General features: G+C 33.7%; 1 protein-coding gene across 2 annotated transcripts in view; it reads right to left on the bottom strand.

Moving 5' to 3' along the window:
- PPM1L (protein phosphatase, Mg2+/Mn2+ dependent 1L) overlaps positions 1–15,821 on the bottom strand; it is a 335,120-nt gene that overhangs the window by 104,787 nt on the left and 214,512 nt on the right. For both annotated transcript variants that reach the window (XM_079155601.1, XM_079155602.1), the window contains exon 2: positions 4,472–4,646. In XM_079155601.1, coding sequence (XP_079011727.1) covers positions 4,472–4,646 — 175 coding nt within the window. The remainder of the gene's footprint in view (positions 1–4,471; positions 4,647–15,821) is intronic.

Genomic DNA, 15,821 nt, shown 5'->3' on the forward strand with positions numbered 1-15,821 from the left:
ATTGTGCATCAGAAAATTCACACCAGACAGGAAACTTGCAAATGTAAAGAATGTAGTAATGTATTTTAAACTTGCTGAAATCTTACTCAGTGTCAAAGAATTCATTTCGGAGAAAACACTATAAATATAAAGAATATAATAAAGCCTTTAATCAATGCTCAATCCTTTCTCCACATCATAGAGTTCATAGGATGAGAAACCCTGTAAATGTAGATTATAGCAAAGCCTTTAACATATGCTAAAACTTTGCTTGATATCAAAAAAATTCATCCTGGACACATATACTACATATGTAATAATGACTAAGAAATGTCCTGTGTTCAAAATATGCATTGGAGTTCATATGCAAAGAAACTGCAGGTTAAATAAATGTAAGAAAATATTTAATCATCAAGTGTAAATATCAAAAGATTCATACTAGAAAACAGTAAGGACCTAATGCTTTCAGAAATGATTCTAAATCAGAGTAATTATTAAAATGAAACACCCAAAGTCAGAACAATTGGATAATTTATTTGTATGTATCAAAGAAGCAAAGAAGATATTGCCTTTCGATAAATATAATTAGACTCACTATAAAAAAAAATTCTCTTCACACAAAGAAGTTTTAATGAAACAAGGACATGCTTTTGTAACAATGTCAAGAAAAAAAGCAGAACGTAAAATTACCACCAGGAGCAGTGGCCCATGCCTGTAAGCTTGGTGACTCAGGAAGCTGAGTCAGGAGGATCACAAGTTCAAAACCAGCCTCAGCAACTTAGCAAGACCTTGCCCCCCCACATCTCAAATTGAAAAATAAAAAAAGGCTGCGGATGTGACTCAGTAGTTCAATTCCCCAGGTTAGTCCCTAGTACCAAAAAATTAAAAATAAATGAAAAGATACCAACCACATTTTTGAAATTCTTAGAGTGAGAGAACTATAAAAGAATAATTTATTGTGGTAAGATTACTACTAATTATTATCCTCTTGTTATACTGTTCTACATCATTTACTCATTCTGTAATTAGAGTATGATGCTTAGAGTCAGAAAGGGGATTTTTTAAAAGAAAGTATCACGTTGGAAAGTATAACCTAACTAGTGAGAACTACGTAAGATAAAAATGGACTCTAAGTGAGCATCTAAGGCCTCTGTCAGATGAAATGTGTGATCTGGTTGTACACCCAGGGTTTTGGCTTACTTCCCATACTTTCCTGAATTTCAGGTTGCTGTAAAGTTGACAGCAGAGCATTAAGGTTTATATGTATTTAAAGGAGAAGAGCAAGCTTAGAAAGAGGGAAAACAGAAAAGGGGGTGGATTCTGAGCCAATGAGTTTAGACAAGTGTCTTAGGATTTTTTTTGCTAATTAGTTTTTGGAAATTTAGAAGTCACAGATGGTGATAATTGTCACTAAGTCACTTAGGTTGATTTAACAGTGGATGAGCATTAAAAACAAATTAACCTCTTTTGAGACCAGGATATTTTCTAACTAACAATTAACTCCTTGCTAAAACTGAGAGAACTCAATTAAGAATGTGAAAGGTGGAGGTAGGAATGGTAGTAGAATAAATCAGACTCTATGTCCATATATGATTACACAACTGGTGGATTCTACATCATGTACAACCAGACAAATGAGAAGTTATACTCCCTTTATGTATGATGTGTCAAAATGCATTCTACTGTCATGAATAAATAATTAGAACAATTTTTTAAAAATATTAACAAAAAAAAAGAATGTGAAAAGGTAAAAACTGGGAAAGCATAGAAAGAAACTAAGTAGTTGAAGCAAATAAGTGTCTTAGTGTATGATGGTTATATTTCAGAAATGGTATTGGAAGCTTTTGTCAATTTTCTATTCTAATTCCTTTGAGTTATGATGAAATATTTTTCTATGAAATAATAATATCTTTTATTTTCTCCTCTTACTTTGATTGAAATTATTAATATGATGGCTAAGGAGAAGGTAGTGACCTTTTGATTTCATGACACATTAAGACATTCATTCTTCTATACATAAGCACAGCCCCCACCTAGATTACCAGCCCACACTACCTTGTGCAGGAACTACCAAAGACAAACTGAGCTTAGAGCAGATGATTTTACAAATAGATACTTTACTTCTCAACCCTTCTGAAAATCATTTTTAAAATTTTCTCTCTGCCTCCTAAACACTACATATCATGAAAAGGCCTTAACAATATCTTAAAGTCATTTGAGGCAAGATAGGCAAGATCCAAATCTGACCTCATTCAGCACTAGAGGCATTAGTTATTATTTTCAATGGGATTCCTAAGGCCCTCCCCAAATACAACATATTTTATTGTTAGAATAACCCTTTGAAATATTATTAGCCTGATTTTAAATAATAAGAAACAGAAATCCTAAGACATTAATTTGCTAGACATTACATTAGGAATTAAGGTAGAGGCAAGGCCTAGAACTTGAGATTCTTTAACTATCAATCCTATGTTTATTTCAACTGCTTCATGCTACAGAGTTTATTAATAGATTAATTCTGCACCAAAGTATGTGTCCCTAAAGGCCATGTACAAGTTCAACTGTACTTCTTGAAGATAAGTAGTTGCTCAACAAAAATTCAGAAGAGTGGAAAACTATTCCAGAAGAAGGAAAAATTGGTTGGTGGGAGGTTATGGCTGATGTTCACTTTTACCCTGGTGCTTGCTTGTGCTCCTTCATCCACTTGAATGCACTCCCCTGCTCTCCACAAATCCACGTTCAGCATTTGTCCTTCCCGCTTAAAGCAAATGCCTTCCCCTAAAGAAGTCCATGGGAAACTTCAGCCACTTTTGCTATTCTTGACTCCTTATCTCAGTTTAACTTTAATAGCTTGTGAATGTTTACAAGGTGTACTTAGTTTCAAATCCCTTGGGGACTGTTTTCTAGAGGTCACATATGTGTGTTTTAGCTCCCCAGTTAGATGTTAAGCACTATCTGTTTCTACATCCTAGATTCTTCCCTTTTAATGCTCTTGCCCCTTTCCCCTAAATGCCTAGTACAAGCCTATATATTTAACAAACGCTTACTAAGCAACTGAGAACCTGCATTATTATGGTGAAAGCACACCTTGATTAGTAATTAGGATATTGGAGTTCCAGCCCTACAACCAAAGAACTTAATTCAGGTGAAACTATGACTCTTAGTTTTCTCAGCATAAAATGGGTATAAGAGCAAGAAGTGGGTGGAATATGTGAGTTTCATGATCTCTAAGAGGCTGTGAATATTTAAATATTATTTTCATTGGGGCTGATCACAATGTACTTTGTTCCATTAAGGATAAGAGAGATGAATAAAATTTCAAAAGGAAGAATATTAAAAGTCAAACAAATATAGAGACCAAATGACTAATCACCCAAAGGCAGAAGAAAGCCAATATGTTTGGAAAATTAATAAAGCAAAGGAGAACCAGGGAGAGTAGAAATGTCCTGAGCAAGGCTAGAAATGTGAATCCTGCTTGAGTGGGATCTGAAGGGATTAGAGGGCACAATATAAATGGGAATAGCACAATAACTAGAAAAACTGCATTAGTAGTTAGGTAAATGTAGCACAATGTTGTGTTTTCCTTTAAATTTGCACTTCTGTTTACTATCAAAGCTTGAAATCAAATGCCAAGAATATCAGCATTGAGACTGCTTACATTGTGATAAAGAAAATTAGATGCATACTAAAAACAGAATTTTATATATTAAAATAGAAATTAAAACTATCAACATTTGACCATTAACAACCTATTTTCCTATAGCCCCACCCTTTTTTGCCTTTTGGTAAGGAAAGAAATATGTCAAATTTAATCAGGATATTTTTGTTGCATATATTTAATTTTATTAATAATTTTAATAATTCCAAGCAATAATGCACCTGAGTCATTAAAATTGGGCTTTAGCTAATAGACCAGGGCATCTATGCATGACTCCATGAATACACTTCCTTGGATGGGAAGAGCCTATGGCACACAGTGAACTGAAATCTCTGATGTGGTATTAAGGTTTCATTTGAATTGCTATGGTAAAGAAAGTCAAATTCGGCTTAAAACTTCAAAGGAAAAAAAAAAACCTCTTTAGAAACAAAAATCTCTGAAATTAAAAAAAAAATGTTTGAATCAAATAACAGCTCTTAGATTATCAGATGAAGTTTTTAGCTAGTATCCAAAATCAAAGTGACACTTTAAAAGATTAGATCAATAGGAGTACATGATTGATAAAAGGCTAGGAAAATTCCATTTTAAAAAGAGCAAACGCTTAAAGGGATTTGCTATTTAAGAGCCATTTTTATGAATCTCCTGAAAAAGTTTTGATACTAAAACTGCTGTGAAGAAACTTATTCTTAATCCATGTTATACAAGTTTGAATCCAGTTTGCCCTTAACCTTCTACCCCAGAGAAAGGGTTAAATTTAACTGAGAACTATAAATAAATTTTGTAAGGAAAAAAACTGCGTGCATGAGCGTGTGTTTATACTAAAAACAAACATACCTGCTTCATCATAGGATACAGTCAATTTTTCTAGCATTTCTCGATCAATTGACAGAATCTGCTGTTCAAGGATGGTCTGGTAAGACAATACACTGTTTTCTTTGTCTTTCTCGTAGTCCTGAAGATGTTGTTTTAGGGCCTCTGGGAGTCGAGATTTTACATATTCAGCTGCAGTCTGCAGATAAAACAGAGAACCCATTAGTACCTCCAGTCTTAGGCTTCTCATTTATCCTCAGGTGTTTCAAAGAGAGCTTAAAGTACTGTGGATCAACTCTCCAGACAAGCATGTGATTTTTAGACTCCACTGCACCTAGTAAGGTGAATTTTCAAATAGACAGACTCAAAGGTCTCTAAGACATTTTTATCAGGCTTAAAGGTATAAAAGATGATAGATTTGGTTTGACAGTCACAAGAATTAGTAGTCAGAATTTCAGTTATTCCACTGAAATTCCAAGGTAATAATTTTACTGGAATAACTTTGTCTTGAAGATGGTCACACAACTCAGCAGTGAGCCCAACCCTGTCATAGCACCCACATCCCTACTTGCTTTCCTGTTCTCAACTCATTAATGCTGACACAGGTGCTCTTGTGAACTGAGTAGAAAGGAGAGCCTTCTGCTAGGGTTGATAAGGAAATAATAGGATAATTTAAAAAAGAAAAGATCTAAGATGCCCCTTAACCTGAAAAGAAAGAACTGTTCTTTAACTGTATATATATATATATATATATATATATATATAGAGAGAGAGAGAGAGAGAGAGAGAGAGAGAGAGAGAGAGAGAGAGACATATATGTATGTGTGTATATATATATTTTTTTCTTAATTTGTATTTTTTTTGTGTGTGTGTTTGCTTCTAGATTATACCTGCACAAAATATTCCCAACTGGTAACATCTGAAATTATATGCAGCGATTTTCAATCAAGGAAACCTGCTCCACTTGGGAGATAGAAGAAAGACAAGTGTATTTTGAAAAAGGCCTTTCCAAGTAGTCTTCTGGTGGGCTGGGGTGGTAGCTTATTCTCTCCCTCCCAGTTGAGAATCACTGTGAAAGCGAAACAAATTTATGGGAGAAATTAAATGAAAGAGTGGCATGTATGAATCAGGGGAATTTTTAAATACTTACAATATACCTCTTGAGAATATTAGGAGTTTGGCATCTCCTTGTAGTATAGCCCTGCTTCACCTGCACAGTGCCTAAAGTTGGTAAATCAGTGAATGAAGGCATATATATATGGTTTAAGATTATGTTCATAATCACTAAAAAACTTTTGAAATAAGCTGCAAAAAGAATTGCCTCTGGAGTATGGACCTAGAATAAGGCAAAGACTCAGCTATATACTTTTATTTAAAAAAAAAAAAAAGCCCTGTGCAGCTATTAATTGTATAATTTAAAATATTTGTGAGATACAAATAAATGAAAACATATCTCATATTCATGGACCAGAAGAATTAATATTGTTAAAATGCCCATACTATACAAAGTGATCTATAGATTCAATGCAATCCCTTTATCCCTATCAGAATGTGAATGATATTCTTCACAAAAATAGAAAAATAAATTCTAAAATTCATATGGAGCCACAAAAAATAAACCCTCAAGTAGCCAAAGCAACCCTGAGCAAAGAGAACAAAGCTAGGGTAATCACAGTGCCTGGCTTCAAAATATATTATAAAGCTATAGTTACCAAAACAGCATGGTATTGGCATAAAAATAGACACACAAACAAATAGAACAGAATAGAGAGCCCAGAAATAAATGAATGCATTTACAGTAAACTGATTTTCAACAAAGCCACCAAGAACACATGAGGAAGAGAACATTTTTTTTTAATAAATGATGCTGGGAAATCTAAATATCTATATGCAAAAGGGTGATATTAGAGTTTTATCTTTCTCACACACAAATCAACTCAAAATGAGTTAAATATTTATAAGAACTGAAACTATGAAACTACCAGAAGAAAACAGGAGGAATTACTTCAAGATATTGGTCTGGGCAAGGATTTGGGGGGTAAAACCTGAAAAGTTGAGACAACAAAAGCAAAAAATATATTAAAAGGATTACACCAAAATAAAGTCTCTGCATAGCAAAGAAAACAATCAACATGAGGAGACAACCTACGGAATGGGAGAAAATATTTGTTAACTATACATTTGACAAGGGGTTAATATCCAAAATATACAGGGAATACAAAAATTCAATAGCGGGGGTAAAACAAAATGAAAACCCACATGAATAATCCAATTTAAAATGAGCAAAAAACCTGAATATACATTTCTCAAAAAAAGACATACAAATGGTCAACAGGCATATGGAAAGCTCCTCAACATCACCAATCTTCAGGCAAATGCAAATGAAAACCACAATGAGATACCACCGAATTCCAGTTAGAAAGGCAATTACCAAAAAGACAAAAGATAGTAGGTGTTGGTAAGGATATAGAGAAAAGAGAACTTTCATACACTATTGTTGTGAAAGTAAATTGGTACAGTCATTACAGAAAATAGTATGGAGGTTCCTCAAAAAATTAAAAACAGAATTTTACCAGGTGTAGTGGCTGATGCCTGCAATCCTTACTGGGAAGGCTGAGGCAGGAAAATATCAAGTTTGAGACCAGCTTTGGCAATTTAGTGAAATTCTGTCTCAAAATAAGAAATATAATAAAAAGGACTAGGGATGTGAACTCAATGGTGAGCCAGAGTGCCTCTGGGTTCTACATGCAGTACTACAAAAACAAAAAGAAAAAGAAAAGGAAACTACCTGCCATATGATCAATCTCACTACTGTGTATGTATCCATAGAAAGTAAAATCAGTATATCAAAGAGATACCTCTACTCTCATATTTATTGCAACACTATTCATAAGAGCTAAGATATGGAGTCAAATTAAGTATCCATTAATGGATGAAAGGGTAAAGAAAAAATATATTTGCACAGTAAAATACTATTCAGTCATAAGAAATAATGAAATTCTGCCATTTTTGACAACACTGATGGACCCAAAGAACATTATGTTAAGTGAAATAAGTCAGGCACAAAATGATTTTTTTAAAAAGATATAAAATGTTTAATGTTGGTTTCATAGAAGTAGAGAGTATAATGGTGCTTACCTGAGTCTGAGGTGGTTGTGATGGGTGGATGTTAAAGGTTACATGAGTATAATTAGATAGTAAGAATCAACTTCAAATATTTATTGACTATAGTTAATAATAATATATTGTATTTATGAAAAATGTAAATATAGTGGATGTCATGGCTATCAAATGGTAACTACATGAAGTAATGCATTTTCCAATAACATGGATTTCACCAATCCACAACGTACATATCCTTCAAATTGTCATGCTGTCCAGGGTAAATTTATACAATGTTATCTGTCAATTAAAAGATTCATAAACTATGTGTGAGTTACACATATACACACACACACACTACATGCTCATCAACAAAGGTTCAGTTTCTTTTTCATTTATAGAATAGTTTGGTATATAACTATTAGAAAATATGAGCTAGGACTATATGTACTGACCAGGAAGAGTATCAATGATGTATTGTTGAGGTTAAAAAAACAAAGCTGCAGCTGGGCACAGTGGCCCAGGCCTGTAATTCCATCTCCTTGGGTGGTTGACACAAGAGAATGACAAGGTTGAGGCCAAACTCAGCAATTTAGTGAGACCCTGTTTCAAAATAAAAAATAAACGAGCTGGGGATGGGGCTCAGTGGTAGAGTGCCCCTGGGTTCAGTTCACAGTACTAATGATGAAGATGATGACGACAGTGATGATGATAATAAAAAATTTTTTAAAATAAAACAGACAAAATTACAAAATATCAGGGATAAAATATCTTTTTAATGCAAAGCATACATATATGTATCTATTGTATTTAGTATTATCACATACATAGGAAGAGAGAGAGAACATACTCCAGTTATAGAAGATACTTTTTATTTTCTATGCTTCAGTATTGTTTCTATGTTCTTACTATTGTAATTTTAAACAACTATCTTTTTAAGATATATTTCTTTGTAACCTTCATTGTTTTTCCTTTTGAATGTTAGCACAATTTAGGATGAAATGAAATTTTTCAGAACAAATGACAACCGACTTCTCAGAAAAGGCACACTGGGAAGTGGTGGGGAAAAGTTATATTTAGTCCTTGGAGAGTAACTAAAGATAGTATGCAACACTTTTTACTTCCAGATTTATATTTAGATTCCCTAAGTCAGATGTTGATGAAATTACAACTTCACAATATCATCAAATATTGTTCAAATTCTCTGCCAGCTAGTAGTGCAGAATAAAGTTATCTCATAAAATATAAATGGACTCAGCATATTGGCATAGCATATTTACTTCTAGAGTTTAATAAAATTTTCTCTTGATGCTGGAAAACAACATTCTAGTACTACAGAATAACTATTTTTAAGTTCACACTACACCTTACTGTTCAGTGTAACTAACATCTGTCTTTAATAATTTTTTCCCTTGGGACACCCACAAGGCATAGGAATTAGTTCCATAATTTATTATATTTTAAAAATATACTGCTGTATTTTATGTTACTGAAAGCTGCCTATTTCCTTCCAATTATGTCCACTGATTGTGTTTGAAATGAAATTTACCTCCCTAGTTACAATTGTGATATAGGTCTAGGAACGGTGCCTATATCTTTTACTATACTGGAGTTATATTTTGGCACTTCATTTCTAAAACAATATAACTTCACATATACAATTTTTTCTATTGTGAAAGATTCTAAATAGAACAGAAGAAAACAACTCAAGAAAAAATATTAGATTCTGTTAAGATATTTCAAAAAATCCCCTTTATACTGAAGTGATACTGTAAATTCAAATGGCAGTTAAACCTTATGTTCAAGTATGGACTTATGTTCAAAATATATTCTGAACAGACTAGAATTAGTCCACAAGCAATAGATCATACAAAGAACTGTTTAAATTTCAAAATGTTAAGATTCTACAAATGAAATGAAAAACAAAATTAAAATAGGGTATTAACTTACCTATTCTTTAATCAATGATAAGTGCTACTGGAAGTTTAAATTCTAAATTGCATCTTCTTATAACCTAACCATTCCAGAAGTATCATTATCTTGTATTTATGAAGTACTTTTCAAAAAAACTCATATCCTTATCATTTTGTCTCTTCACAGTAACTGAATGAAAAATACACAAATTACTGGTTTTGGCCAATAATATCCTTCAATGTCTGGCTTAAACGATAGTACATGGGTAGTCTGTTAGTGCTGCCTGATCTTACTTCTATGAACATCGAAAATTCTATGAAATTCCAAAAGCCTTCGAATTATTTATATAGGTATAGGTATTTTAGCTCCTCAGTCTGTGGAAGTAAGTATTGCATCTTACACGTCATTGTGTTCCACCAGCATTTGGATCAATAATTTATAGTGTAGAAGCTTAATACCTGACAGTACACAAGAATTATGTACTTTGAGATAACCTTTGGAGAAAATTTTGTGACAGTTTATAATTCTTTGCCTGTAAACAGAACTACCTTTCAGGATTCCAGGTACAGAATAAGAGGCTGGTTTTCTACTGGCAATTGGAACTACACTTGGTCTTTATCATTAATGCCATTATTTTAGAACAGTAAATGGCTCAAACCCAAAGTGTTATTGGCAAATTATGTACTTCACACATAAAACTGTATATGAAGTTTTATGTAATACCCTCCCCTCCATGATGTTCCCCTTTCTTATGGAGACCCTTTGAGAAGTTCATAGAACGCTCCTCAGAACTATACACCTGAATTAAGGGTTGTCTCATGGGGAATTAACTTCCCCTGGACTTCCTTTGTTATGCTTATCTGAACTGCTGAGTATGTTCCCAAACTTATCCTAGGTGATGATGGAGAAGCCTCAATGCAAGAAGTACAAGAAAGGTCTCAGATTCCTTCTAGTTACACCTGAGAAGATAGTGGGCTCTGCAACATCTGGAGTAAGAAGATGAGCAAAATCTTATGGGGCAGGACACGAAATGTGTGCAATGTACTTTCCCATAGAATTTGCATACATTTTTAGTACCAGAGCCAGCTTTAGTCTGGAAGACAGCAATGTGCTAGAATAAACCCTATAAAAAGAACTCAGGGGGTGAAAAGAATACAAGAAAAGAAATAGAATGACTAACACTAAATTCTGGAAACCTAGGAGGTAGAATGATGATATAGGTCATTAGGTTAAAAAACTACTTACTATTACAGTGGTGTGTTCTTTAAGAAAAAATTGATACATAAGGGTTGGTGGGTGTGAAAAAGTATATTTTAAGAGCTGCTAAATGCTTCACAATTTATCTTAAAACGAAAACTTGTCAGGTAGTCAGCTCTAACTTATTACTGTCTGCTGAATAAGGCACATTAAACATGACACTGTTGGGAGAACAAACTTCTTCTATAAAGGAACCTGCAATTTCTATGGGCAAACAAAATATGGGGGGAAAACACGTTTTAAAAGCAATGAAAAAATAGGCAGGAATTATGAGATAAATTAATATATTTATTTAGAATATGAGTCATATTAAATGCTGAGCAGCCTCTAGAAAGAAGGGACACAAAAATAATTAGGAAATTGGTCAGGTGAAGTTAAAACACCAATTTTGAGGCAATAGGTACTTACTAGAGGACAGAAAAGTATAGAATAGTGAGTACAAATTCATGAGGAGGAATAATAAGAAATGAAGCTGAATTTAAGATGCACTAAAATAGAATGAGATGGCAAGACAAGTAAAAGTTGAAGAACAGAAAGATTGGCCTATGCTGTGGCTGGAGAATAAACTGGACTATCTTTTTGGACTTAAAATGGAAAAAAAAAGGTAACAAAAATTTTTAAAATTATACTTTTTATCTAGTAATGTCTTTCTAGGAATTTAAGGAAAATTTAAAGATGAGCACACAGATGTATGTGCAAACTTGTTTCTCAAAGTATTATTTGTGGTAATAAAAATCTGTCTAGACACTGGTTGATGAAATTATGGAAAATTCATGCACCAGGATACAATATAGCTATTAAAAATCAGATTATGAAAGAAATTATATGAGAAAATGTTCACAACACAATGCAGATTACAAAGTAGTTGGTATACTACATGTATGAGGGAAAAAATTGGTTGAATTATATTCATGTGTATCATTTTCTCAGACTAGCAAGAGTTGGGGTGATTTATTTTTTCTTTTATGTAGTTTTCTGCATTTTCCAGATTTAATAAAATAAAAAATAATATTTCTCTGTGCAAGCACTAGACTGAATGCTGTACATGTGTTGGCTTATGTAATCCTCATAACAGCCCCACTAGGTTTTCACAAAAGAAGGAACAGACTCAGGGAAGCTAAGTAACTTGTCCTTGGTTATGCAGAGAATAGTGAAGAAGGAAACATCAATTGTTTTTGAGTCAGAAAATTAAAAAAAAAAGAAAACATTAATTTTTTTAAGAAGGCTATGCCTGCTGAGGTCATCATGTTACAAGGTAAAGTGGCCCCTAGAAAGAAGAAAGCACATGAGAAGAACAAATGAGCACACGAACGGAGATTGGTGCCAGATGGGAAAGAAAAATATGTAAGCTGGTTTCAGTTTTTCTAAACTAGAAGTTAAAAATAGCAATGGACCTATTGAGAGTAATAGGAAAACAAAGTACAGTGAAAAAATAAATTAATGTACTTTAGAGCACTTAACTGTAAGCCTGAAAACTATCCATTGCTCCATAATTTAGGGAGTTACCCCCACAAAACAAACCTCCACAAGGAAAATGTGTTAAATTCATTTTATAGAACTCTGAAGAAAAATATCAGACCAATGATTTTGATCACAAGTTTCCAGAAAGGCAAAAGCTGTTTTTAAGAAAAAATATTAAGTGGTACGGAATTAAGTTCAAATATAGTCACCACTAGAAAAGTAAATTAGAGCTATGTTCAAATCACTTTTAGCATTTTTCTCTCAGTTAGTAAATTCAAGTTACTACTCATTTTTATCTGTGGATTTAAAACAAAAACAGAGGAGGGTTGGGAATGTGGCTCAGTGGTAGAATATTTGCCTAGCATATGCAAGGACTGGGATTCCATCCACAGCACCACAAAAAACAAAGCCCAAAACAAACAAACAAACAAAAATCAGGCTTTTGATGTCATTAGCTGAACTATGAAAATAGGTCTCCCCTTATTATTTTAATTTTATATTGTATATGTCATAGTTGTGGGACTTAAAAAATGTTGCTCCCTCCTGTTCAATTAAATGTTCTATTTTATTATCAATTCTAAGACTTGGTATGTAGTTTGCATTCTGTAAAGTATTAGACATAGCATTCAAAAGAGAAAAAGCTCCCTTATACTCAACAAATTATTACTTACAAGGTATTTTTAAAACCAGGAAATGGATTTTATCATTACATTTGTAATGGATTGTATTGTAAACGTTGGTCCGGATATAGAGATTCATTTTCAAAGTAATTTTGAAAAGCCAACAGATGAGATTTTTTAAGATTTCAAAATCTGGGAAAGGTATCTGAAGAAGAAATACCTACTTTTGCTTCAAAGATAGTCTAGAGAGTTCTTTACAAAGAAAAAAAAATTTTCAGAATTTTAGTTATCTTTCAAATACAATGATTTTATAACTTACCACCTCGCTTCAATTCATTTAACATAAACACACACACGCATGCACACACTCACACACAATTATAATTTGTTCAGAGAGAAATCCTTAAGATCCATTCACTGAAATGGAACAAAGAACTGAAAGAACTGATGGCAGTGCCTTTCAGTTTGTATTTACACCACATACATCCCTAATTTGGAACAGCTTCCAATACAGGTGTTGATTGTGAATGGGCACAAGTTTTTAAAGTTGGATCAAGAGGGGATAAAGCAAAACAAGCTAATCTTTTCACCAAATTAAGGCCAAATTTAACATCACTCTCATATACAGTCAGATGTTACAGCTGGCTCTAAGGGCATCTGATCAATGACCTTCTCGGTGAGGAGACTTTGGCATTAGGAAAACATCCAGGAAGGTAAGACGGGAAATCAATTCTGCAAATACTGAAAAGGAAAAGGACTGCATTTTGGGAAATGGTAACTCTGGGATGAAGTCTAAGTATTCACAATATAAAGCAGAGATAACATGAGAATCCTTCAAAATTTGTGCCAGCACAAGACAGGAGAGAGGAGAGAGCAATATTTCATTGCAGGCAAGGTTTTCCTGCCCTTGAACGAAGTGAATGTGTGTGTGCTGATTTGGCAGCAGCTGGCACACAGACCACATGTTAATTTACTTAGGTCTACCTTGGAATCCATCTTTCTTATGGTAACATATCATTAACTTTTGACAGCTGCTCTTTGGCTCCAGGCACTTTTAAAATAAAGTTAGAGTGAATGCCCTTGCCCACCAGGACAAGGGCATTAAGCATGGAACTTATTTCCCTCTTGTGCCTGCCAAGAGTGTCATTTCTGCCATTTTTAGTCTTTGCTACTTCTAACCTGGAGAGGTTATTTATATGAGAAAGGCAACTTTGAGAGAACATCTCACATTCCAGAATTCGTAATTTTACCTTCAGAAGACAAATTTAATTCCTTCAAGAAATGGTACCAGGAAAAAGTTCCAGGCATTAACCAGAAGCATATAAATGAAATCTTATGCCTATTACAGAGATTTAAGATTGTTATGAAGAACCAAAGCTGCAGGTGTGCAAATACTAGTCAGTCAAGTTGCAAGATGGCCACAACAGAGGGCATGACACTCAACATGTGAAGGACCTAAAATTACATAACACACAATACAGAAACTGAAGCTGTGATTTAGATTAAACATTAAGGTGATAACTGCTAAATTATAGATTACTCAGGACAATTCCCTTGGGATTCCTCTTGTGACAAACCTTTAATAACTTTGTCAGTCATTCTAATTCATATTTATTCAGAGGTTACATTCACATGGTAATACCAAACATGCCACAGTGTGAAATATAACTCAAATCCCTCTTGGATTCTAAGCTTCCTAGCCATAGATGGATGCTTTTATATATAAAAAATAAATTCCCTCCCTTTTCTAGATTCCTAGTAAGTGTAGTAAGATATAATTAGCCAAGGTATAAATTATTGTTCAGTCATGTGGTCCACTTCTCTTTTTGTATTATTTTTGTCAACATCTATATTCTAACTCTAAGGACGTAAAAATGTATCTGTTTACAATCTGAAGAAAAGTTGAAGTTATTTACCTACTACCAAAGTGATGATAAATGAATTCTCTGACCCTCAATTACCCTACATTCTGGGGAAAGTTTAGGGATGTGGCATAAAATATTACACTAGTTCTGTGGTCCTTCTCTTAATTTTTTTTCTAATTTAAGTTTTTAAAATTTTTAGTGCATTATAGTTACACATAACAGTGGGATTCATTACAACATATTTATAAGTGCATAACAACATCACTTTCTCCATTTCAATCTCCTCCCCTTCTCCCCATCCCCTTCTCCCCATCCCCTTTTTCTATTGATCTTCCTTTCTTCTATTTATTTATTTTTAATTGAGGCAACGTAGTTATATGTAAAATTGGAATGCATTGTAGTATATTCATACATGCACCTAGTACAATTTGATCAATTTCATCTCCCAGTTCTAAGTTTTCCTGAGAGATGGCAGCATAAAAACAGCCCACCAGCAGACTTTTTCATAAATCAGTTGAACAAACAAGCAGCACCCAGCCAAAGCTGTCTGGCTAAATTTTTGTGATGGGCAAGTTCCTATCTTTTCAACAATTATAGAAAGAAGAAACTGTTTCACATTCTAAATACTTGAGTTCTATAGAAGAAAATTTCAAAGTAATATTTATAGAGAGAAATATATTTCATATTTCAAAGAAAAGTATGATCACTGATAAAATTCCCTTCCCCTCCATTTCTGAATCTTTGCCTATAGAGTGTGAGGAAATATTAACTTTCATAAGTGATATTCAAATATTACTAGAAAGTTCCATGCATAAATGCTTACTGAAAATACCCTTGCAGATTCAGGAAGCTAATGGGACTGTTATAAATGAATTATAAAATATTCATGCATTATTAATCAAACAAAAAGAATTGTGTAGCTATGACAGCAGAGCAGTCCCTCAGGGAGGTAGCCAAAACATAGACAAACTGTTCCTTGGTTGACAATTGCTATTTATATAGGGGCAATGCCAAAGGAGTCCTACTGGGCTTCACTTGCCTTCTGCCCCATAGCTACCTGTTAAGCTCTTTAGGCTGTACCTCTAGAAACAAGGAGTGGCCAGGGTGGCAAGGATGCTCCAGACCAATGCTAGTTGGTATGATATCCCCAACCTG

This window comes from Sciurus vulgaris, assembly GCF_902686455.1.
Source record: "Sciurus vulgaris genome assembly, chromosome: 10".
NCBI classification, from domain to species: domain Eukaryota; kingdom Metazoa; phylum Chordata; class Mammalia; order Rodentia; family Sciuridae; genus Sciurus; species Sciurus vulgaris.